Source organism: Protomyctophum bolini (assembly GCF_963924005.1).
Source record: "Protomyctophum bolini genome assembly, chromosome: 1".
NCBI lineage: Eukaryota > Metazoa > Chordata > Actinopteri > Myctophiformes > Myctophidae > Protomyctophum > Protomyctophum bolini.
This window is the reverse complement of record NC_137862.1, coordinates 23693628-23715302: the sequence shown is the minus strand read 5'-3', so window position 1 is coordinate 23715302 and position 21675 is coordinate 23693628. Positions and strand designations below refer to the sequence as shown.

Genomic DNA, 21675 nt, shown 5'->3' with positions numbered 1-21675 from the left:
ACACTAAAACTAAAATTGGTTAATAATTAGGTTTGGTCTTTTTTATTGCACCGAGTGACAACCTTTGTAAACTGGTTTAATACTGGTTTAATACTGTGGTTGAACTGGGAAGTTTCCATGTTTTTAATGTGTGTGTAAATGTGAAGCAAGGATGTAGCTGAAAAATGAGCCCTAGCCGAGCACTAGCCAACCTGCCTATAGTAAATATAGGTTAAAAACAATACATAATTAAAGCTGCAAGCAGCGATGACTATAGGTCCTCGCACCTCTGTGCGCATTAGGGACAATTATCAACCAATAAGAGCTAAGTAACAAGGATTGCCACATGGCGGCCATCTTGCTGCTACAGTCAGCTCGCTCAGTCATAACAGTGTGTCTATGGTGCATGCACTTTTTAAATAACCATAACTTGCTGAATTTTCAACCAATTTTCAAACGGGTTGGTTTGTTATAAACGTCAGATGATCCTGTATATGTATACTGGACTTCCATATACAGTAAAAAAAAAAGAAGAATAAGCTTTAAGCAGATAAGCTTCCTGAATCAAAGCCACGATGATAACGTTTGTAATAAACCAAACCGTCAAGAGTATTTTTGATTGAGCAGATCACCATAGAACATACAGTACCAGAAAAGTTGACTGTTGCAAGATGGCTGCCGGTGAACTGCGCTGTAGACTCCGCCTTGCGCCATCTAGCCTTTTTATATATACTGTATACCGGTGTGTATATATATATATATATATATATACGGCTTAAAGCACAACATTCCATTCAGAGGAGCCAAATTCAGATCCCTGGGGGACCTAGGTCAACAAAGCACAATAACACTTCCTGTCTTCCCTTCCAGCTGCCCTTGCATCTCCGTCTGACAGTAATGTCATCGACCTGAAAGTGGTGATGCAGCTCGGAGCTTTCAACGTCCTGGTGTGTGACCAGAACTGCAACATTGCTGAGATCAAGATCCAAGGTAAAGAACCACCATGTGTCTCATTTAATAAGACCACTAAAACACAGTATATCATCTGAAAGCAATGCGTATGATTGATGAGGGCCTACCATACTGCCTAGACCACTGGTTCCCTAACGTTCTAGCTCGTGATCCCAAAGAGAAATGTGATGTCTCCCCAGGACCCAAACTAGTGAAAGTAGCAGATCTACAACCTCGCAACGTGACGTGAAGCGCCACGTTGTGAGGGTGTAGCTATTTTCACTGTTAATTAAACATTTGTTTTCTAATGTATAGAATGTCTTTGGAATGACTGAAAAATTAAATTGAATTTGTTTCATGAATGTTTTTTGAAAATGTTTTGAAATAATAATAATTAAAATCAAAATGTAACAAAACATAAAGGGACCCATAAAAATGTGTCCCGACACAGTGTTTGGGAACCAGTGGCTTAGATCAGGGGTTCTCAACATGTGTGTCGCGACCCCCCAGGGTCGCCAAATTATTTTGGGGAGTCTCCCAAAAAAATGGCTGGAAAATGGAAATTAAGAGTTTACATAGTACACATAGTATGCAACTATGCATACACTTTCCTTACTGATTATATATGATTTCAGTATTTATTTATGATGTATTTTTGCTATTATTAAGGTTATTGTAGCGGTCAATTTGTATTGGGGGTGGGGAGGGGGGTGGGCGGGGTTCGCGAGACACGGCCAAAGCATTTCCGGGGGTCCCCAGCCAAAAACGTTGAGAACCCCTGGCTTAGATAACTGTTTTTAGATCATAACAACAATAATACTTTTAAAATAGGATTTAAGTGATCAAAGGAAACGGAGATGGTTGCAGGTGGCCATCATCAGGGTGGGCACCTCATCACAGGTGTGTTGATTCATGGCCATGGTTGAAGTGTTCTCCCGTCCCTCAGGTATTAATGGATCTCTGCTGATGCAAGGACCACAAACCCACATATCTGCACGCATGCAAGACTTCAATGTGCTCAATGTTGATCCCAAAAGCATCCACAAAAAGGCAAGTGCCCATATAAGTTCTAAAATCTCAAGCACAACTTTAGAATTATCTTTTTACACTTTCTTAGTTGTATGGAGCATCTGACTGCTAAATGCTAATTGTAGTTAAAAATGTAGGTTGGAATAAAAAAGTTGTATAAAATGATGTATATCATTATGAAGATACTAGGGCCATGGCAATGATAATATATGGAGTTATGAAATACATAAGTATTGCACCCAGAGTCAGGTGGTGCGAGGGTAAGTACATCAGTTTTAGTTGGAGGGAGGTACAGTACTGTCTTCCCGTCGCTGGGGACTCCTCACCGGCAGGAGAAAAAAAGAGGAGGCCACTTAAAAGTTTTCAATCTCATTTCATATATTGTGAGATATGAAGATTTCCAAGTAAAGTTTCCAAAAATGGAAACCATACATTACCTCTACAAAACAAATCACCCATATGGCAAATGTCGGTCTAAATTGTGGGATACGTATTAAAGTCTCACAGGAAAAAGACTTGACTGGTGGGTTGAACAACCAAAATCTATTTGTATCTATGATACAAATACATCATTGGGAGCAGTGGCTCAGGGGTAGAGTGACTGGATGGCAACCGCAAGGTTCCCAGTTCGAACCCGGGCTCCCCCAGAGTTAGTGTCGAAGTGTCCTTGAGCAAGACTCTGAACCCAAAATTGCTCCCCATGTGCAGGTTGGTGCCTTGCATGGTTTCCTCCGGCATCGTTGTGTGAGTGGGTGAATGTAATGCACAATCTCTGTGAAGTGCCTTGGATAAAGGTGCTATATAAATGCACCATGTACCATTTACCATTTATGATTACCTGACATTAAAAATTAAAAAAATCTAAGCCTAGCTGTGTGTTGAGTTGAGTCACACATAATTCTAATTCTGGTTTACTATTTAAAAAGGATTGTGAGCAATGTTATTCATCACTAAGCTTAATGCCCGGCGAGCAGAAAATAATCTACTTTTCTTTTTTTGCGTAACCGTGTGTCGTTCTGTCCTCCAGGCCATCTCCATAGTAGGAAATGAAGTATTCAGTTTCAACATGGGTTTGACTCCCAATGCCACTGAAGGGGCAGGCTATGCAGACACATCCAAAGTGGACGGCAAAGTCAAGCTCAACGTGGGATGCATCCAAGTGATCTACCTCCACAAATTTGTTATTTCCTTACTGGTAAGTCACAAATGAATAGAGCAGTGGATAGATAGTATAGATGGATTTATGTCATACTGTACTTGATTCACAACGCAATTGTGTTGGGGCCCAGAGTCATTTGGGGCACACGGCCGCCCAGGCGCCCACCATAAAATCAAATCGGTATCGGTATCGGTAAAATCAAATTATAAATACATACAGAGATGCAATGACAGTTGAGTTGACCAAAGTTTGGTGGAGCCCAGTGGTGGCTGCTGGCTGCTGCTAGCACACACGTGCCCTGCCCCCTCAACAGCTCTAGCGTAGGGTAGGCTAATAACGTGGAGGAAGTCAGAAGAGGCGACGGTGCAGTGAGCTCCCCCGACCTCGCAGAGCTGCTGCTGCTCTGTTCACAATTGCGGCAGGTACGTTCGCAACTACTGCAACTACTGTGTGACAGTGCGCTGCTGTTTATAGACCAACACAGTTTGGGCTGTCTTCACCTGCGGCCGCGCCACACGCATGGGAGGGGGTCTATTGACGTCTACTGTCTCATTACGCCACTGACTTCCATGTCTACTGACGTCTACTGTCTCGTTGCGCCGCTGACTTTGATGACCAAATTATGTTTTTGTATTTTGTATGCATAACTGTCTCTAGATTTTATTGTGTAAAGCACTTTGGTCAATCCCGATTGTTTTAAATGTGCTATATAAATAAAGCTTGATTTGATTTGACTTGATTACATACTGTACTTGAAAACATGCCAGCATATCTACAGTTAAGTTAATGCATGCTTTTCGGAAATAAATTATTTACCATTTCTTTCAGAACTTCACGAACAACTTCCAGACAGCCAAGGAGGCTCTGAGCGCTGCTACGGCCCAGGCAGCAGAGAAGGCAGCCTCCAGCGTCCGGGACTTTGCCCAGAAGAGCTTCCGCCTCTCCATGGACATCAAACTGAAGGCGCCGCTCATCATCATCCCGCAGTCGTCTGTCTCACAGAATGCACTGGAGGTGGACCTGGGTCTAATCACCATAGGGAACACCTTCTCCCTGGTGCCCGCAGAGGGCTGCCCTCTACCAGCCGTTATCGAGAACATGGATGTCCAGTTAACACAGCTTAAACTTTCTAGGTCAGTGAATGTAAATGCCTTATACTGTTTACGATAGCCCAAATGAGCTCTTATACTGGCTAAGAGAACCTGGGATTAAGGTGATGTTACATGGAATAGTTCAATAGTATCCAATTATCCATTGTCAAAAGTGAATGTGTTTCTACCAGGATGTCTGTGGACCCTTCATTGACCCAGTCCAAAACTGAGCTACTACAACCAGTCAACCTGCTTCTGACTGTTAAGAGAAATTTGGCAGCCTCCTGGTACAAGAAGATGGCTGCCATAGAAATCGATGGAGACCTCAAACCAATGAAAGTATGATTCCTCTCCTCCTTGATTGTGTTGTGACTGTGACTGGCTAAAGAGTGTGTTAGAAAATTGCTTTGACTCCAAAAGTATATTACTGTAGTAGTGTACTTCCTTAAAACACAAGAGTCAAAAGCATAGCAGGCAGGGCTGGAAATGTTAAGATTAAGAATGGAGTAGAAGAGGATAAAAAAGAATTGTGTGTATGTGGTGGGTGGATTCATAACCTTGTCTTGGGGGGATGTTTTTCATCTAGCGATAGTTCCCAGAACAGAAAACGGGACAAAAATAATAATCTACTACGGTATTCTAATATAACCAAATTGGATAGAATATAAAATGATGGGCCACAATAATGATAATTATATCTGTATGATTAATATAATACATTCACCCCGCATTCCGAAGCCGCTATTTGACACATGGCCATTCCGACTCGCCACATTACTAACCCTGTCCCTAACCAGGTTAACCAGGAAGAGGAACTAAAAGCACAGCAAAACGCAAGTGAAGATAGCCTATAGAATGGGAGTGGATCTTTTCTTAGCGATCACGTGATTTCCTGGTTCCATATGGCTGAGGGTTAAAAAGGGGTAATACTATATTTATTAAGGGTTCTTATCCGCCCGAAAGGTGAAATTGAACCACTCTGCCGCAGGTTTGAAGCCTGCAAGACGGACCATGAGGCTCATCTGGGCATTTACAGACGGCTGTGGCTGGAATTTATTACGTGTACAGATGTCAGACACAACAGAAACCACTGCCTAACAATTTGAGCAGCCAACACAGAAATGGCTGCCCCTTTCATGGCCATATATGGTGTTCCGTGTTAGCCATGCCCAAATGTGGAGTCCAGGCCAGACTATGACTTCAGATTCAGTACTATGATGTCGGAGTACTCCATATATGGGCATTTGTGGATGTATCTGTATTTTTGGGCAAACGGCTGAGATCCACCTCTGTTCCCCATGTAGGTGGCATTGAGTCAGGAGGACTTGAGGGTGTTTTTGAGAATCCTGATGGACAACTTGGGAGAGGCAAGTGGTCTGGAGCTGGACAAGCCTGACCCCGCTTCCCACACACAGATCAGCCTTAATCTGAAAACCACCAAGCCCGCACTCCCAGGTCAGGTGACCCATCTTGGTGTGTGTGTGTGTGTGTGTGTGTGTGTGTGTGTGTGTGTGTGTGTGTGTGTGTGTGTGTGTGTGAGGTTCTTGAACAGTGCTCTTTGTGGTGGTGTGTCTCTTCAGAATATGCAGAGGAACCCAGGGAGAGCACGACAGAGGAGGATGAGGAAGAACAACCAGAGACCATGAAATTCAACTTCAACATTGAATCCCTCGGACTGGTGCTCTACAACAATGACCCAAAACAGGTGCTTTCTTTCTTTCTTTTCCGTTGGTTCGTGATTTTTAAAGTGAGAAATACTTTAGGTGTTATTCTCCGCAATGGGTTGGCTGATTGATAATAGCTTTTTTTCCCCTTTATTGATCATACCCAGCCATCTGCCCTGGGTCAGCACCAGGAGAGCCTGCGCCTGGGAGAGTTGGCCTTCCACCTGTTGAAGGCCTCTGGGAGGATGTTGGCCAACGGCATGGTAGAAGTAAACACCGTCCTCACCACTTGCACCCTGGATGACCTGAGGACCGGGATGCAGAGAGTCACCTCACGGTAAGAGACTGGACCTCGTACATGGGTACATGGCTCTGTACATGATCCTTCTCCTTCCCCCCCCCCCACTACTCCAGATCTCTTTGAGGAAAACAGCTGATCCATTATGTTCACGGCGCATTGTGAGCTTGTAGATATTGTCACAGAACATTTGCCTATTGTGTAATAGTTGAAATGTGTTTAACTTTTTTCTTATATGCGACCCGTCTAGGGCGTCTATTCACGTGCGGGCCAGCGTGCTAGGTCTGCTTTCTAAAGTAATGGAATCATGACACTGTGCATGCATGACATGATATCATCTCATCAAGGCAACAAGTTAAAGGAATCCTGATTTCTCTTATTTTTTGTTATTGTTATATTCTCTTTTCTACCTCCACAAATGTGTTACTTCCTTGCTGGTAAGTCACAAATAAATAGAGCAGTTGATAGATACTGTAGATCAGTGGTTCCCAAACCTTTTAGCTCGTGACCCAAAAGATAAATTAGTTTATATAATTGTTTTTAGTTGTTTTATGTTAGAACCATGAAGTTTCCTTTTAAACCAAGAACACTAAACGCAAATGTTGTCACACCATCACTAAAACCGGGTATATTTTACCTGATAATATATTCCATACAAAACATATTTCTCATCAAACTTTAAATGGCAAATTCTAATGGCAAATTGAGGTAGGCCTACTCAAACAAAAAAAGAAGAAAATAAATCTGTTATTTTGGCTGTGAGAATGGTCTAGTGAAGGCACAGTCTACTCTAATTGCATCAAATGCCCATCGTGGCCGTATGGAATTTTTTGTTTACACTCTTATCACTAAACCCGGGTGAAATTCACCCGGACACCTGCAGGGAAACTACGTTCTATGATGTCACTGAGCATCCTGAAGGTACCCAAGGACCCACTAGCATCAGACATCAGCAACATTATGAAAATCACATAAACATAATTGTTCGGGTGAAAATCACCCGGGTTTCAGATTCACTTTATTGTCACTTAGAGGCACGGTTTAGGTACATACATGTGAAAAACGTACGCTCAGAAGCTCCAATAAAAACATGATCATAAAAACATGATGAAACCTAAAACACACAATAAACTCAGGGCAATAATGTCAGTCAAAAGTGCATAGTGCAGAATATGGAAGGTTATTATTGCACATTCATAGTCACTTTTCATTTAATATTCTGACAGCCTGTTCCTCAGCCTGCTTGTGCGTGCTGGGTGAGAAAAGTATATATAATTATTTTATATATAATTTTTATCCCACGATTTTATAACCCATTTTTCACCCCTGTGTCAATTATCTAATGTGACCCTGGGCTCTACACACCCTCCGCCAACCTGGGGAGAGCAACGGACTTGAACTCATGCTTCCTTCATGCATGAGTGTCCAAGTCGCTCTTTTACACCTGACAGGGGGGAGTTTCTCTGGTTGGACGTAGCGCGTGGAAGGAACACGTTATTCCAACCAGTTCCTTTCCCCTCCATCAGGCACCCCGGCTGGCCAGGGGGAGGCAGTTTAGAGACCAGGATTACTGCATGTTTTTTTTTGTGAGGGTACCTACGATAGGGGACACGGGAGAACATGCAAACAAAAAAGAAAAGTATTTCGTGGGGGTGGTTGGGGTCTTCAATTATCCTCAGAGATTTTTTTTAGATTTAGTGTTCTAAGGTTAATTGAACTATTAAAATGTTGCTATGCAATAATGTCATATTTGATTATTATTTTATAAATATTATATGATGATGATTTTTAACTAAGCATTATGTTATACTTTAGCTATTGAAAAATAGCAGATCTACAAGCTCATAGTGCGCCACCGAGTGGCGTGCTACGAGCTTGTAGGTCTGATATTTTTGAAAAATCGTGAAAATGCAGCACAAATCTTTGAATATATATTATTTCAGAAGACTTTTTTGCGTTAATAAACGGTACCACAATGAACAGAGATAATATGGTTCCTATGGAAAAAGCCATAACATAACCTTGTCAACGGTCGTGTTCCTCTTCTTCCTTCAGGATGATCAGCAAGAGGGACGAGGACAGCGAGGAGGCCATGATTGACGTGACGTACCGCCAGAGCAGCAGGGAGAGGGAGCTGGTGGCCATACTGCAGAAGCTGTACGTCTGTGCCAGCGTGGAGTTCCTCATGGCCGTTGGAGACTTCTTCATCAAGGCCCTGCCTCCGAGCAGCCCCGAGCAGCCAGCCGTTAGCTCTGCCACCCCACACACCGACACCAAGCTAGCTCTGAAGATTCACACTGTCGCTGCCCAAACCAAGGCTGGTGAGTCAAAGTCAAAGTGGAACAGCATAATGTGTCATGTTGCAACGCATTGTGATCTTGTATATCATCATTATAGGAGGGGACAAAGTTAATTGTTAATTACTCTTTTCTTGATGTTTCTTGACTTTTGCCCCTCCCCTCAGAAGATGATATTATATAAAGTAATAATAACAACAATAATGTAAAATATATATTTCTTAGCCCCAACAACCAGGACCAGGTTGCGAGCAGTGGTGGTGGACCCAGAGGTGGTGTTTGTGGCCAGCCTCATGAAGGCAGATGCTCCTGCCCTGGTGGCATCGTTCCAGTGTGACTTCAGTCTGCTGATGGAGGACAACGGGGCCCAGGATATGAGGGCCAACCTCAGGGAGCTCAAAGTCCTGGCTTGTCCCTTTCTCCACAACCAGATGGACAAGGCTGTCACCACTGTGAGAGTCACTACTGTCTGCATATCTGTTGTCAAAGATGAGCGTCATTTGGAATCATGTCACAGCACTGATACATTTTCACCTGACCTGACCTTTTGTAATGTTTCCTAATTATGAAGATACTAATAGGAAAATCTAATATTAATTGTGTTAGATGAAGCGATAGTTTGAAAATCACATATCTCACTGACAATTGTCGATACCGCTGTATCCTCTTCTCTTGCTTGTAAATGTGTCTATTATAAAAACCACAACATAATTTGGGACAGGAATGGACACTGTACATAGAGTATTCTAATGTATGGAATGTGTCTTTATTGAACTGGTCAACAGGTGTTGATGCCATGCTCTGTTGTGTTAGAAACCAGAACTCAGCCCAACCAACCGCTGACTGGTGGTGTGACTGTGGAGGAGGTCATTGTTAAGGTATGTTAAACCCTTCTGAGTAAACTCTACAGCAGTATACTGCAGGAGCATCCATGCATTTATCCTGCAACTGTATTATGCTAGTACTGTATGTAAGGCATAATTGACGGCGAGGCGGTCATTGTTGAGAAATAATCCCTGACAGGATGATTAGATGCCGAAGGCAAAGCCGAGGGATCTTCATCATCCCGCTTATTACTTGGACACTTAATAAATAAATTACTAAAGTAAATTGACCCACAAGTAACAACAAAACGAAGTATTACCATTCTTACGGTAATGAAAGTATTCCATTACGTCCGTCCAGCGCAACACGGTCGCCTCGGAAAACAACAGGAAGTGTTGATACAATAGAATACATTTTAGGTTATTGTCTATTTCTCGCTTCAAATGTTTTCAAAAAAATTGTGAGAGCAATGTTTAGCTGTAAATGACATTGTGTGTTTGTTTATATGAAGTTGGGCACAAAATCAAGCAGTGCAGCAGGTGCTCTGAGCGTTTGTTTTAGACAGCAGTCATTATACAGAAATTACAGACTGCTGAATTCAGTCAGTAATCAAGTAATCATAATCAAGCATTCAATCAGGCCGTGTACTAAACAGAGGTAATCCCCCTAAATGTATCATAGTATGTAAGTAATTTAGTGTCCAAATCGCATTTCCCGTAGATCTCACCGGTCATCCTTAACACGGTGATGACTATCACCGCAGCCATGACATCAGAGCCAAAGGGCGATCAGAACCAGGTGGCTGAGGCGGATGTTAGCAACCTGTGGTCCGTCATGAACATCTATGCCTGCAACTACTGGTTCCTTGGGGTGGAGCCGGCCACCGAGATCACGGAGAGCTTCAGGGACCAGGATGGATCCAACCAGGGTGAGACCTTCACTGTGGATGTCAAGGTATGCTGTTTTCCTGTACATTTGTAGAAGATTTAGTTTCTTGTGTCTTATTATGCTTACAATACATAGGTTGCATGCAGGTTAACACACCACAACAAGTAAAGCATCATTAAGTTAAGAAATCTGGAAGAGACAGATGTGATGCGAGAGTGCAGTCTTACTTGCGTACTGTCTTGAACCAACTCGGGAATCTCTTGAATCAAAAGATAACTGTAAATGTATCTGGAACATTTTTGACAACAGTGGGTTCCTATAGTGGCTCAGCCAGTGTGTAAACAGACTACAATGCTCGGTGTGAGCCCACTGTACCTTATCTGTCTTGCAGGTAGTCCAGGTGACTCTGGAGTCAGGGTTGGGCCACAGAACGGTGCCTCTGCTCCTGGCTGAGTCGTCTTTCAGTGGTTCGGCGAAGAACTGGTCCTCCCTGCTCAACTTAACAGCTGACATGACTTTGGAGGTGATGTGGGTGGTTGTGGTGGCGAGGGCGTTCTTAAGGGGGTGTTGTGATCAGGGGTCATCAATGTGTCCGTACACGGACAAATGTCAGTGGCAAGCCATAAGACTTGCCACTGACATGGCAAGTAGTGGATGTCAGTCTCCAGGATTTCATCGGAATATGACACATTAGGAGGACTAGTGCTTCTCAAACTTCTTTTATTTTCAAGGACCCCCATAATTCGATAGTTACGTATGTAACTACGGTTCTATGAGTCCTGAATGACCGCCAGAGGCGGTGCTTTAAGCACTGAATACGTCCCTTCGCGCATGCGCAGTCGAGTATTTATACCAACAATGTCAATTTTGACCCCGTGATGACCCCCGGAGTAGTCTATAACTTCCGGCAGTCACCTGGGGCTCAGTCCCTACAGAATCTTCTCGCGAGAACACGAGGATTCTGAGTGACAAGAGTGCCTCTGGCGGTCATTCAGGACTCATAGAACCGTAGTTACATACGTAACTATCGTTCTATTTCGTCCCTGCTGACCGCCAGAGGCGGTGCTTTAAGCACTGAATGACTTATACCAGACAAGTCACGAGGAATCCTGATTACAAACCTCAAAGGGTAGAACCGGAGGATTCGGGGAAGAGGACCACGTCCAATGGGTGGGGAGTGGCCACGTTCACCCTGTAAAATCTTGAGAAAGTGCCTGCCGAAGCCCATGAGGCGGCGGCACAAATGTCCTCCAAGGGCACCCCTCTCATGGCAGCCCACGATGTGGAAATGCTCCTTGTAGAGTGGCACCGTACACCTGATGGTACGGGGAGGTTACTTACCTCATAGGCGTGGCTGATTGTGTCTACAATCCAGTGGGACAGGCGCTGCTTGGAGAGAGCGCCGCCTTTGTTCACACCACTATGGCAAAGGAATAGCTGCTCTGCCCGCCTGATGCGTGCAGTAGCTTCAATGTAGGCTCTCAGAGCCCGGACTGGGCACAACAGCTCCAGTTTGTCTGTCCCCTCTCCAGGTGGGGGGTTAAATCGAGCCAGCCTGATAGGCTGGTTGAGGTGAGCCTGCGACAGCACCTTCGGGAGGAATGCTATGTTTGGCCACAGCGTGACCCCCGAGCCGTCTGCGTTCCACCTCAGACATGTTTCACTGACTGACAGAGCGTGCAGTTCACTGACGCGCTTTGCCGATGTAATGGCCAGGAGAAGGGATGTCTTGTATGACGCCCACTTCAGCTCGGCCTGTGCCAAGGGTTCGAAGGGAGGCCCGCACAGGGCGTCCAGTACCCGGTTAAGGTCCCATAACGGAGCCCTCGGAGCTCTCGGGGGATGCAGCCTCCGAGCCCCTCTCAGGAAGAGGGACACCAGGTTGTGGCTCCCTACTGTGCGGTCGTTAATTGCCACATGGCGGCAGGAAATTGCTGCCACGTAAACCTTCAAGGTAGAGGGGGACCGGCCCTTACCTAGTAGAGATTGTAGGAACTCCAGGATTTTGGGTACAGGGCAGTGTACTGGGTCTTCGCCCAGATCCCTACACCAGCTGGAAAACAGCTTCCACCTGTTGTCATACTGTAGCCTGGTGGACGGCGCTCTGGCGTTCAGTATGGTGTATCTCACCGGGCTGCTCAGCAGTGGCTCCGGCCCCTGAGCGGCCAGACGCACAGCTGGAGGCGTTGTGGGCATGGGTGCCAGATCCGGCCTCCCAGCTGTGACAGTAGGTCCCTCCTGTCGGGGAGGCGCCAAGGCGTTCCGTGACAGAGGCTGTGGAGCAGGGGGAACCATGTCCTCCCTGGCCAGAAAGGGGCCACCAGCAGGATGGTGTGACCCTCCTGAACGACCCTCTGGAGAACTGAACGTACCAGAGGAAGTGGTGGAAATGCATAGAGCAGCTCCTGTGGCCAGGGGTGCGCCAGTGCGTCCAGGCCTAGAGGACTGATGGTTTCCGCTAGGGAAAACCAGCGAGGGCAGTGGGTTGACTCCCCTGAAGCGAATAGGTCCACCTGTGCTCTCCCGAAGCGGGCCCAGATGGTGTGCACCACCTCTGGATGGAGGCGCCATTCCCCTGACGGGGGCTTCTGGCGGGAGAGGAAGTCTGCGAGGTGGTTCCGCTCCCCTGGTATGTGCACCGCCCGTAGGCTGGTGAGACGGGGGGCCGCCCACGTCAGCAGGTCTGTGGACACCTCTAGTAGTCGTGCAGACTTGGTTCCGCCCTGGTGGTTGATGTGGAATACGGTTGAGGTGTTGTCTGACCGTACGAGTATGTGCCTGCCTCTCAAGTATGGCAGGAAGCGTTGTAGAGCCATGTGCACCGCACGTAGCTCCAGCACGTTTATGTGGTCTCGGCGATCTTCCGCCGACCACTGGTTGCGAGCTGTCCTGCTCTGCCACACCGCACCCCAGCCCAGGGGGCAAGCGTCGGTGGTGACGATCTCCCTGCGAGAGGGAATGGACCCCATAGGGACCCCCCTCGACAGGTAAGCCCTGTCTCTCCATGGGGCTAGGGCGAGTAGACACTGTTGTGACACGGTTATCTTTTTGTGTCTGTGTCGCTCGGCGTCCAACTGAAAACTGTTCAGCCACCTCTGCATGGGGCGCAGTCGCAGCAAACCCAGGGGGACAACGGCCGCCACGGACGTCAGTTTGCCCAAGAGGCGGAGGAATGTGATGAGCGACAGCCGACTGCCTCTCCGGAACATGGGAAGAAACTTCATAATGTCGTCCACCCGGCGTGAGGACGGACAGGCTTTCATCGTTCTGGTGTGTAACGCCAGACCAATAAATGTTGTGGTTTGGGATGGGATCAGGCAACTTTTTTCCACATTTACCTTTAACCCCAGCCGGGCTGCATGGGACAGGAGACGTGCTGTGTCCTCGGCTACCAGCGCCTGGGATGGCGCACAGATCAGCCAGTCGTCGAGGTATGGCAGGATCTTGACGCCCTGCGATTGGAGAGGCGCCAGCGCCGCTGCCACACACCTCGTGAATACTCTCGGAGAGAGGGAGAGTCCGAACGGCAGAACTCTGAACTGCCAGTGGCGGCCTCGATAGGCAAACCGCAGGAACTGGCGGTGTTGCCGAGCAATGGGGACATGAAAATATGCGTCCTTTAGGTCCACTGATGTGAACCATTCCCTGTGGGCGATGGATTGCAGGACGTCCCTTGAGGTCAACATGTGGAACGGAATGACCTTCATGTATTTGTTTAGCACCCTCAGGTCTAAGACGGGGCGAAAACCGCCTGTCTTCTTTGGCACTAGGAAGTATGTGGAGTAGAACCCCCTGGGGTGCTCCCGGGGGTCTACTGCTTCGATGGCGCCCTTGGCCAGGAGGATGGACAGCTCCTGGTCTAGGGCAAGGGCCTTTGCCGGGTCGGCTATAGTGGTCATTCTGACCCGGCCGGCTGTGGGGGGCCGGCGTCGGAACTGAAGCTTGTACCCGTGGGTTAAGGTGGCAATCACCCACGTGTCCGAAGCTTGAGCAGCCCAGTACCTGAGCTGCTGAGGTGTAAAGTATCCGACGGCCGGCCGCGTGGTCTCAGCGTCTGCCCCCCCGGCCCCTAGGGGCCCTGGGGGGGGGTCCCCCAGGGCCCGGGGCACGAAACTGCCTAGTAGAGGGCCGGCCAGGGTTATGGCCCTGCCTCTGTTCAGTCCGCTGGGAAGTGCGCTGGCCCCAAGTGGGGGCCTGTGGCAGGCGAGCTCGGGTGGCGGCCGAGGGGCCTCTGCTCCTGTTGGGAGGTCCCTCTGGGGGAGGCATGCGCTGTCGCCTCAGGCTTGACAGCTGCTCCTTGTCCGCCCTGGCCCGGATTGTGCGGTCCAGCGCTTCCCTCGCAGCTGGGCCGAATATCGCTCCCGGCACCACTGGAAGACCGCGCAGGGTTGCCCTGGTCTTCTCAGTCAGGTTGGCCTGAGAGAGCCAGACTTGGCGCCGCGCCTGAACGAGAGTGGACATCATCCGTCCCAGCTCTCTTGACATGAGGCCGAATGCCTCCAGTGATGCGTCGCAGAGGGTGTTGGCGTCTGCGGGCTCTGCGCTCGCGTTGTTCGCCTGCAGAGATGCAGAGAGGGCGAGCATGAGGTGTGACAGGGAGTTGGAGATCCTCCCGGCACGGGCTCCTGCATCATAAGCCCTTATGAGGAGGTCATCGGTGGTCCTGCACTGGGGTCGGGGGCACCTGGTGTCCTGCCGTAGCGCCTCGTCGGGGTCGACAACTAAGGAAGCGATGCAGGGCTCCACAGCCGGCATGCGCTGCAGGCCGACTCCTTCCGGGTTGTCCATGGCCGCGAGCATACGCCCATCGGCAGAGAGACGAGAGCAAGCCTTCGAGTCTCTCCAGCAAGTGTGTAGCTCCTTCAGGAAGTCCTCTGAGTGAGGAACGGTAAAGCTAGAGGGGGCTGGCTTGTTCTTGAAGAAACGGCTTGACGGGGCTGACTCCGCCTGCTGCGGTCCAGCCAGGCCCTGATGATCAAGAGCCATGTACAGGGCGGCCCTCATGGAGCCGCCAGCCGTCTCAGTCAGACCGGTCTGGGCTGATGAGTACGAGCCCTGCTCAGAGGCCTCGGAAGCCGCCTCTGCCCCATCCGCCTCACTTTCGTCATAGTCGTGGAAGTGGGTGGCTGAGGCCGCCAGGGACAGTGTGTCCGGGTCCTGACCCTCAGGGATCAGGTGCGGCATCGGCGGAGTAGGTGGTTCTACGTCCTCCGGCTGGATCTCGGGCTGACGGGCCATGAACATGGCCCTCATTAGGGCCAGGTCGGCAGACATCTGGTCGACCTTAGATGATAGCCTATGGTCAGGCCCCGCCCTTCTCTTGGAAGCAGGGGTCGAGGTAGCAGGTGTGGTGGATCGACGCTTGGAAGCCCTGGTCTGTCGTTGGGTTAGCATGCCCAATGGGGGAAGCTCACCGTCCACCTTCTCCACCTGTGCCAACCTGGCTATCCTCACCTCCCGGGGCATGATGGTGCAGTTCATGCATGGGTTGTCGCCGAGTGCCTCCCTCAGATGTTGGGGGCCAAGACACCCAGGGCAGAGGTCATGCCCATCCTCTGGCCGCAGAGGAGCCTGACAGGAGGTGCACAGGTGGTGGCAGGGTTCGTCCATCGGTAACCCACAGATGTAGCCCAGAGCGCGGACGCTAGTGGTTGCTAGAGGTGGAGCCGTATGCTGGAGGGAGGGAGCGCAGACGCTGCCTGTGCCAGCAGAGGCTACTGTTGGCTGTGCTAAAGGCCGCTTAGCTGGAGGAAGGGGGCGCGCACGCCACCTATGCCGGCTAAGGGGTGCTTTAACAGCGATAGAACAGTATATATAATATATAATTATATATAGTATATAATAATAATACAATATATATAATATATAATTACATACAGTATATAATAATAATATAATATATATAATATATAATTATTATTATATTAATATATACTATTAATATTATATTATTAATTAGTATATAATAATAATAACAATACAACGTATAGTTACATATATCTAATTTGACAAACAACAACCTATAAAGAGGCAGTGACTCTATGCCGAAATTAAAGTACACTCTTGAAAACAGTGACGACCAAATCAGTCAAGCTAATTCACATATCCGGGGTTACTGAAGTAACGCCAAACTTAAACTATAAGCTTAATAGTATCATTAAATAAGTACACTACAGTACACAGAATGAGTGTTACTCGAGTTGCACCGTGCTGCGGCGTGCCGCGTCGCAGACACGGGCTAAACAGAAAACTAAACAATAAACAATAGCAAATTAGCAATGTCGGCTAACGTGCTGGGAGCGGGCAGCGCTACGCTTGCCGTCACTAGCACTACCGCATAGCATACAATTCAATTAAATGCATGCATGGGAATCAAACAGTGTAAGCTGGCAAAGAGACCCGAACTTATCCGTTCAGCTTTAACCAGTGCTGAACGGGACGCTATCAGGTCACCGATCGTAGCACGCAACCGTGTGTGTGGCAGGGAAGCAGCGCGCACGCAGCCTATGCGCACAGGGGTTGTTTGCTTACCTTTAGTTCGTTCCCACGGGGAAAAGAAGATATAAGATGATAAGATGATAAGAGTCGCAGTTCCTGGAGGGCGAACGCGCGTCGCTACTCCGACCAATAATGGTCACGGGACTACCAGCAACTCAATAGTTCTGTAACAATGCAGTTCAATTCTGCTGTAGAACTCTGTACTGTGTACAACTTGCGCAGCGAGAAGAAATTAGGGACTGAGCCCCAGGTGACTGCCGGAAGTTATAGACTACTCCGGGGGTCATCACGGGGTCAAAATTGACATTGTTGGTATAAATACTCGACTGCGCATGCGCGAAGGGACGTATTCAGTGCTTAAAGCACCGCCTCTGGCGGTCAGCAGGGACGAAATAGAACTGAGAGTGTGACGAATGGGGTTCCATTTGTCACACTCAGAGTTACAGACCTGTTATGGTCATTCAGTCATTATTTCTGGTGATATTGTCCACGGTCTCATGACCATGGTTGTGATATAATTACCACATGTACAGTACGTGCCCAGGAATAGTACTATAAGAATAATTCATTGTTGTACAGGTGAACTACTTCAATGAGATGCATGCTGTGTGGGAACCTCTCATAGAGCGAGTGGACAACGGCAAACGCTTGTGGAACCTCAAAGTAGAGGTACAGTACAGTCTACAATACACATCCAACTTCAACTCTATTTTGCATTATGATTTGCACTTGTCATTTTGGTTAATGCTGACTGTGCAAAGGAAATACTCGCACATCCACTTTGTTCAGATGCAGGTGCGTCTGAACAGATGCAGGTGCGTCTAAAAACTGAAGTAATCGTGAACATATCATAAAAGCAGCATCAGTTTTAATTCATAATTGTCAATTTGAATACAAACTGATGCTGCAAGAGCATTATGCTGTATTTTTGTTCCTGAAACACTTTTTTCATCATTGCTTCTGTTAATACTGATGCAATCTGGGAACCCAAGGTAAAAACAGCACCCTCTGCTGTTTGTTTCCTTTAAATTTGCCCTCAGCCCTCCTCTTGCTGTGTGGCGCTTATGTTTTCATGCCACTAATCCCCAATGCCCCTGCCGACAGATTCAGTAGCGCAGCTCGGGATCTGTTCTTGATAGATTAAAATGTGTTCCACTTGTTCCCATCATGAAGATGAAGAACAACCCACTTCAAGATAAAAGCCCTGTGCCAGGTGATGACTTCATTAATATTCCGGAACCTCGAACTGCCATCAACATCTGTTCCAAAGACACCATGAACATCACCATCTCCCAGTCCTGCCTCAACGTCTTCACCAACCTGGCCAAGGTACAGCTCTATTCCCATATTTCACACTATCGTGATGGGAGAAAACGGCGGTCACCAATCAAATGGATTTAAATCTCCAGAGAGACATGGCCAAAGTATTTTTGGGGGTCCCCATCCCAAAAGGTTGGGAACCCTTGCCTAAGCTTGATGTTCAACTACACTCCCTGGACATGACTCTAGTACAGTATGTCTCAGGGACTTACCTCCACTGCAACCCTTCATGCAGAGTGTCAAGCAGGCATTGGGTATATTTTTTTATAAGGGGCGAACTCCAAAAGTGGTATTTGGCACTTTCCACTTTCAAAATGGTATACCGTTTAGAAAAATGGTTTATACCATTTTCAAAATGGTATACCGTCTTGGACTGGTATGACTCTGCCGGGATCCGACCTCCCAATCTCTATGTGTGGACACTATCCACGAGATGCTGCTTCAAATGCCTTCTAAATCGTGACCTAAGTTTTCTGAAAAACTTTAATTTTGTATTAAAAAAGAAGGAATCTGTCAGCTGTTATTTTCAGGATTCGATATGTTTCGAGCTGGTGGGTCTGCTACTTGTGATGCTTTCGTGTGACGCTGTAGTATGATACAAAAAAAGAATTACGAAAACAAAAAGGTTTCTTCCTGACAACAACAACATTTTTAAATTGTATAGCTGTATCTATAGCAAAAACAAAAAAATTACACAGTTGTTTATTCATTAATTTGCTGATTTATAAAGCACTTGTTTGCCACTAGATAAATAATTAAACGCAGATACAATCTGGCGATAACAAAATAAGGGCATATGCTTGAAACTCTGACACCTACCTACCACTTTATTTATTTGGCGCACAGCACATTTCCTTTTACTCACAGTTGGTGCTTTTTCACCAGGCTTTCTCCGAGGGCACCGCTTCGACCTTTGACCACTCTGTGACGGAGAAGGCTCCCTTCACCCTGTGCAACGCGCTGGGCATCCCACTCATCGTGCAGCACAGCGGCAGCCTGCGGAGGATCGGTTCCCCCACGCAGGGCAAACTGCACGAGGTGGCTGTGGGCCACAGTGTGGACCTGGAGAACGCGGGCTACAGAGCTTCGTCCCGGGGAAAGCTTTCCACGCTGCAGCGCCAGGAGAGCTGCCTGTTCAACCTCACTATTGGTCAGCAGCCTTTGCTCTGTGGCATTTCATTGGACACATCAACCCCTGGCATCCCTGCTTTGAGGCTATGCATGCGACATCATCCTACCCCAAAGTTATGCGGGAACGCCTACTGAGTGGCACAAACAACTTTTGGCCTTGACAGCCCCGATACATCCAAACTAAAAAGTCTTCTCTCATTGTATTAAACCACATTAAACTCACCAACATTGCAGCTGTACTGGAAGCTTGAATTAAACTCACCAACATTGCAGCTGTACCGAAAGCTTGAATTATCCTCTTTCTATCTGCAAAGTTTTTGTTTCATACAAATCCACCATAGACATGTTATGAGCTACTTCCTGTTCGTTTTCAATAACGCAACGTCCTGCTGCCTATGCATTATGTGACATTTAGACACAGCTGGTCAGGTGGTACTCGGGGACGTTGAGTGATTTCCAACGAGCGCAGCATGGATCATTGGAGTTTGGAATCCAATGATCAATGCTCAATGTTTTGCCACTCAGTCTAGATGAGAGGGGCGTGTCCCGATGGAAAAGCGATGCATGTGCATACTCTCTATTGTCATTTTCATTGATTAATTAAATTAGCTAAAATAGCCAAACTAAAAGACTTACAATCACAACACGTCACAATGCAACATGTGTGAACAATTAGACACAATATAGAATATAATGTCTTTTTTGTCATTGAACAATGTATAATGCAATTTAGTGTGACCCCTCTGTTGTGTTGTGATTACTATAGAAAATTGAGGTACCACACAAAAGTTTGTTGGACATTAAATGTCAAACAAACTTTTGTTTACAATGAAAATAATTCTATTCTGTTCTGGTCTGTTTTTTTAGATCTCAAATTATGTCTGTGTAGCATTTTGAAATGAATGTTTTTAAATGAAATATTGACTGATATATATACGTTTCTTTCTCCTCAGTGCCCGCTGGCTACAGTGAGATGTCCAACATTGCTATAGACAAGCCGGGTCGCAGGCTGTATAACATCCGAGGTCCGATGTTGCAGGAGGCAGTAGCAGTGCTGCTGCAGATAGACGCCGCGGACGGCAACAAGGTCGTCACAATCCGCTCTCCGCTACAGGTTGGCTTTAGTTTACATTCACACTGTCCTGTAGTAGCTACAGTAGCTACAGCAGCTCAGTGGCCTTTGTTGTTAAAGTGTCCGCCCTGAGACTGGGAGTTCAGGGTTCGATCCCCAGCCGGGTCATACCAAAGTCTCTGAAAAATGAGACCCAGTGCCTCCCAGCTTGGCACAAGGGTTGGATTGGGGCTAAATCCCAGCAACATACCAGTGTCATACAGAAACAGGAGATAGGAGATCCTGCCTACTTACTTACTTACTTAGTAGGCTAGTAGCTACAGTAATGGTGTGCATTACGGCTGTCATGATCGATTCTTCTGTCTAATTGATTTTGGTTTTATTCATCATTAAAATAAAGAAACCACATGACAAGTGCTTTCTTAGTGTAATTTTTATGATATATCTAGATACTCCTACACAAGAATGCAGACAGGAGTTGATAATACTGTGTACAGTATTTGATGCAAACCAAAGTAATACACATTAATAATCAAACGTGCTGAATTTCCTTTGGTTTCAGATAAAGAACCATTTCTCTGTTCCATTTACCATCCTGAAGTATTGTTCCACGTCCAGAGGACTGGTGAAGATTGGAGTGGCTGAACCAGAGAAAGAATTTCACGTCACCTTGGAAACCTATAGGTACAGTTTTTTTTTGAGGGGCGCTAGCCGCTTTTTGTCATAACTCGTGTCACATTTGCCATTGACAATGAGTATCTACGTCACATGTTTTTGATCTAGAGTTGCAACACCAATCATTGACAGCCCATACATCCAAGCAGAAAAGTCATATCTAAATAGACCAGGCTTATGGCTTATTGTCGGTATCAGCCGGTAACACGCAGTTACAATGTGCTAGACCCCTGGGAGATGCTGAGGTGAGGTGGAGCGCCACACCTACCATCAGCTCCCAGTACTTCCCCCACGACTTGCCGCAACCAAGCCATGCTACTCATACGCTGAGCTGGCGTTGCCCGGGATCGTACCCATGACCTTGTGGTCCAAAGGCGAGAGCTCTACCGACTGAGCTACCCGCATGTTACCCACAGTGCTGCTGGCCTCTCTACACACCCTTGGACTCTGCATTGTGTTCATGATATTGTGTGTTGTCGCTTATGTGTAGAAAAGGAACACTGGACACAGTGGTTGAGACCGTAGCATTTATTTGCTGACAAATTCACAGGATCACATGTCTGTTTGATTTCTACTCTTTTCCAGAGAAAGAAAAACATTCCCAGTAAAAAATAAAATATGTCCTTATGTATTTACTGCCAGAGTAAATTCAGCCGCCGTTTTTCATTACCTTCAAGTACCAGTAGTCCCAGAAATTTTATCTCCAGTATACGATCGATCCCCCGGTAAGCTCTAATAAGAAAGAACCAACTATTAGAGTCCAGACGAACTGCTCTTTTAGACTATATATTATATCCT

General features: G+C 46.9%; 2 protein-coding genes across 6 annotated transcripts in view; one reads left to right on the top strand and one right to left on the bottom strand.

The window, feature by feature from the left end:
* The window catches only part of adgrg1 (adhesion G protein-coupled receptor G1), a 361835-nt gene that overhangs the window by 184764 nt on the left and 155396 nt on the right, over positions 1 to 21675 (bottom strand). The window lies entirely within an intron of this gene.
* vps13c (vacuolar protein sorting 13 homolog C) overlaps positions 1 to 21675 on the top strand; it is a 102671-nt gene that overhangs the window by 53936 nt on the left and 27060 nt on the right. For all 5 annotated transcript variants that reach the window (XM_080764931.1, XM_080764929.1, XM_080764930.1 and 2 more), the window contains 18 exons: positions 850 to 969; positions 1877 to 1980; positions 2987 to 3154; positions 3947 to 4251; positions 4401 to 4548; positions 5514 to 5664; positions 5790 to 5914; positions 6041 to 6210; positions 8227 to 8492; positions 8694 to 8920; positions 9254 to 9346; positions 10014 to 10247; positions 10573 to 10704; positions 17259 to 17348; positions 17853 to 18008; positions 18885 to 19149; positions 20084 to 20244; positions 20765 to 20886. In XM_080764931.1, coding sequence (XP_080621057.1) covers positions 850 to 969; positions 1877 to 1980; positions 2987 to 3154; positions 3947 to 4251; positions 4401 to 4548; positions 5514 to 5664; positions 5790 to 5914; positions 6041 to 6210; positions 8227 to 8492; positions 8694 to 8920; positions 9254 to 9346; positions 10014 to 10247; positions 10573 to 10704; positions 17259 to 17348; positions 17853 to 18008; positions 18885 to 19149; positions 20084 to 20244; positions 20765 to 20886 — 3037 coding nt within the window. The remainder of the gene's footprint in view (positions 1 to 849; positions 970 to 1876; positions 1981 to 2986; positions 3155 to 3946; positions 4252 to 4400; positions 4549 to 5513; positions 5665 to 5789; positions 5915 to 6040; positions 6211 to 8226; positions 8493 to 8693; positions 8921 to 9253; positions 9347 to 10013; positions 10248 to 10572; positions 10705 to 17258; positions 17349 to 17852; positions 18009 to 18884; positions 19150 to 20083; positions 20245 to 20764; positions 20887 to 21675) is intronic.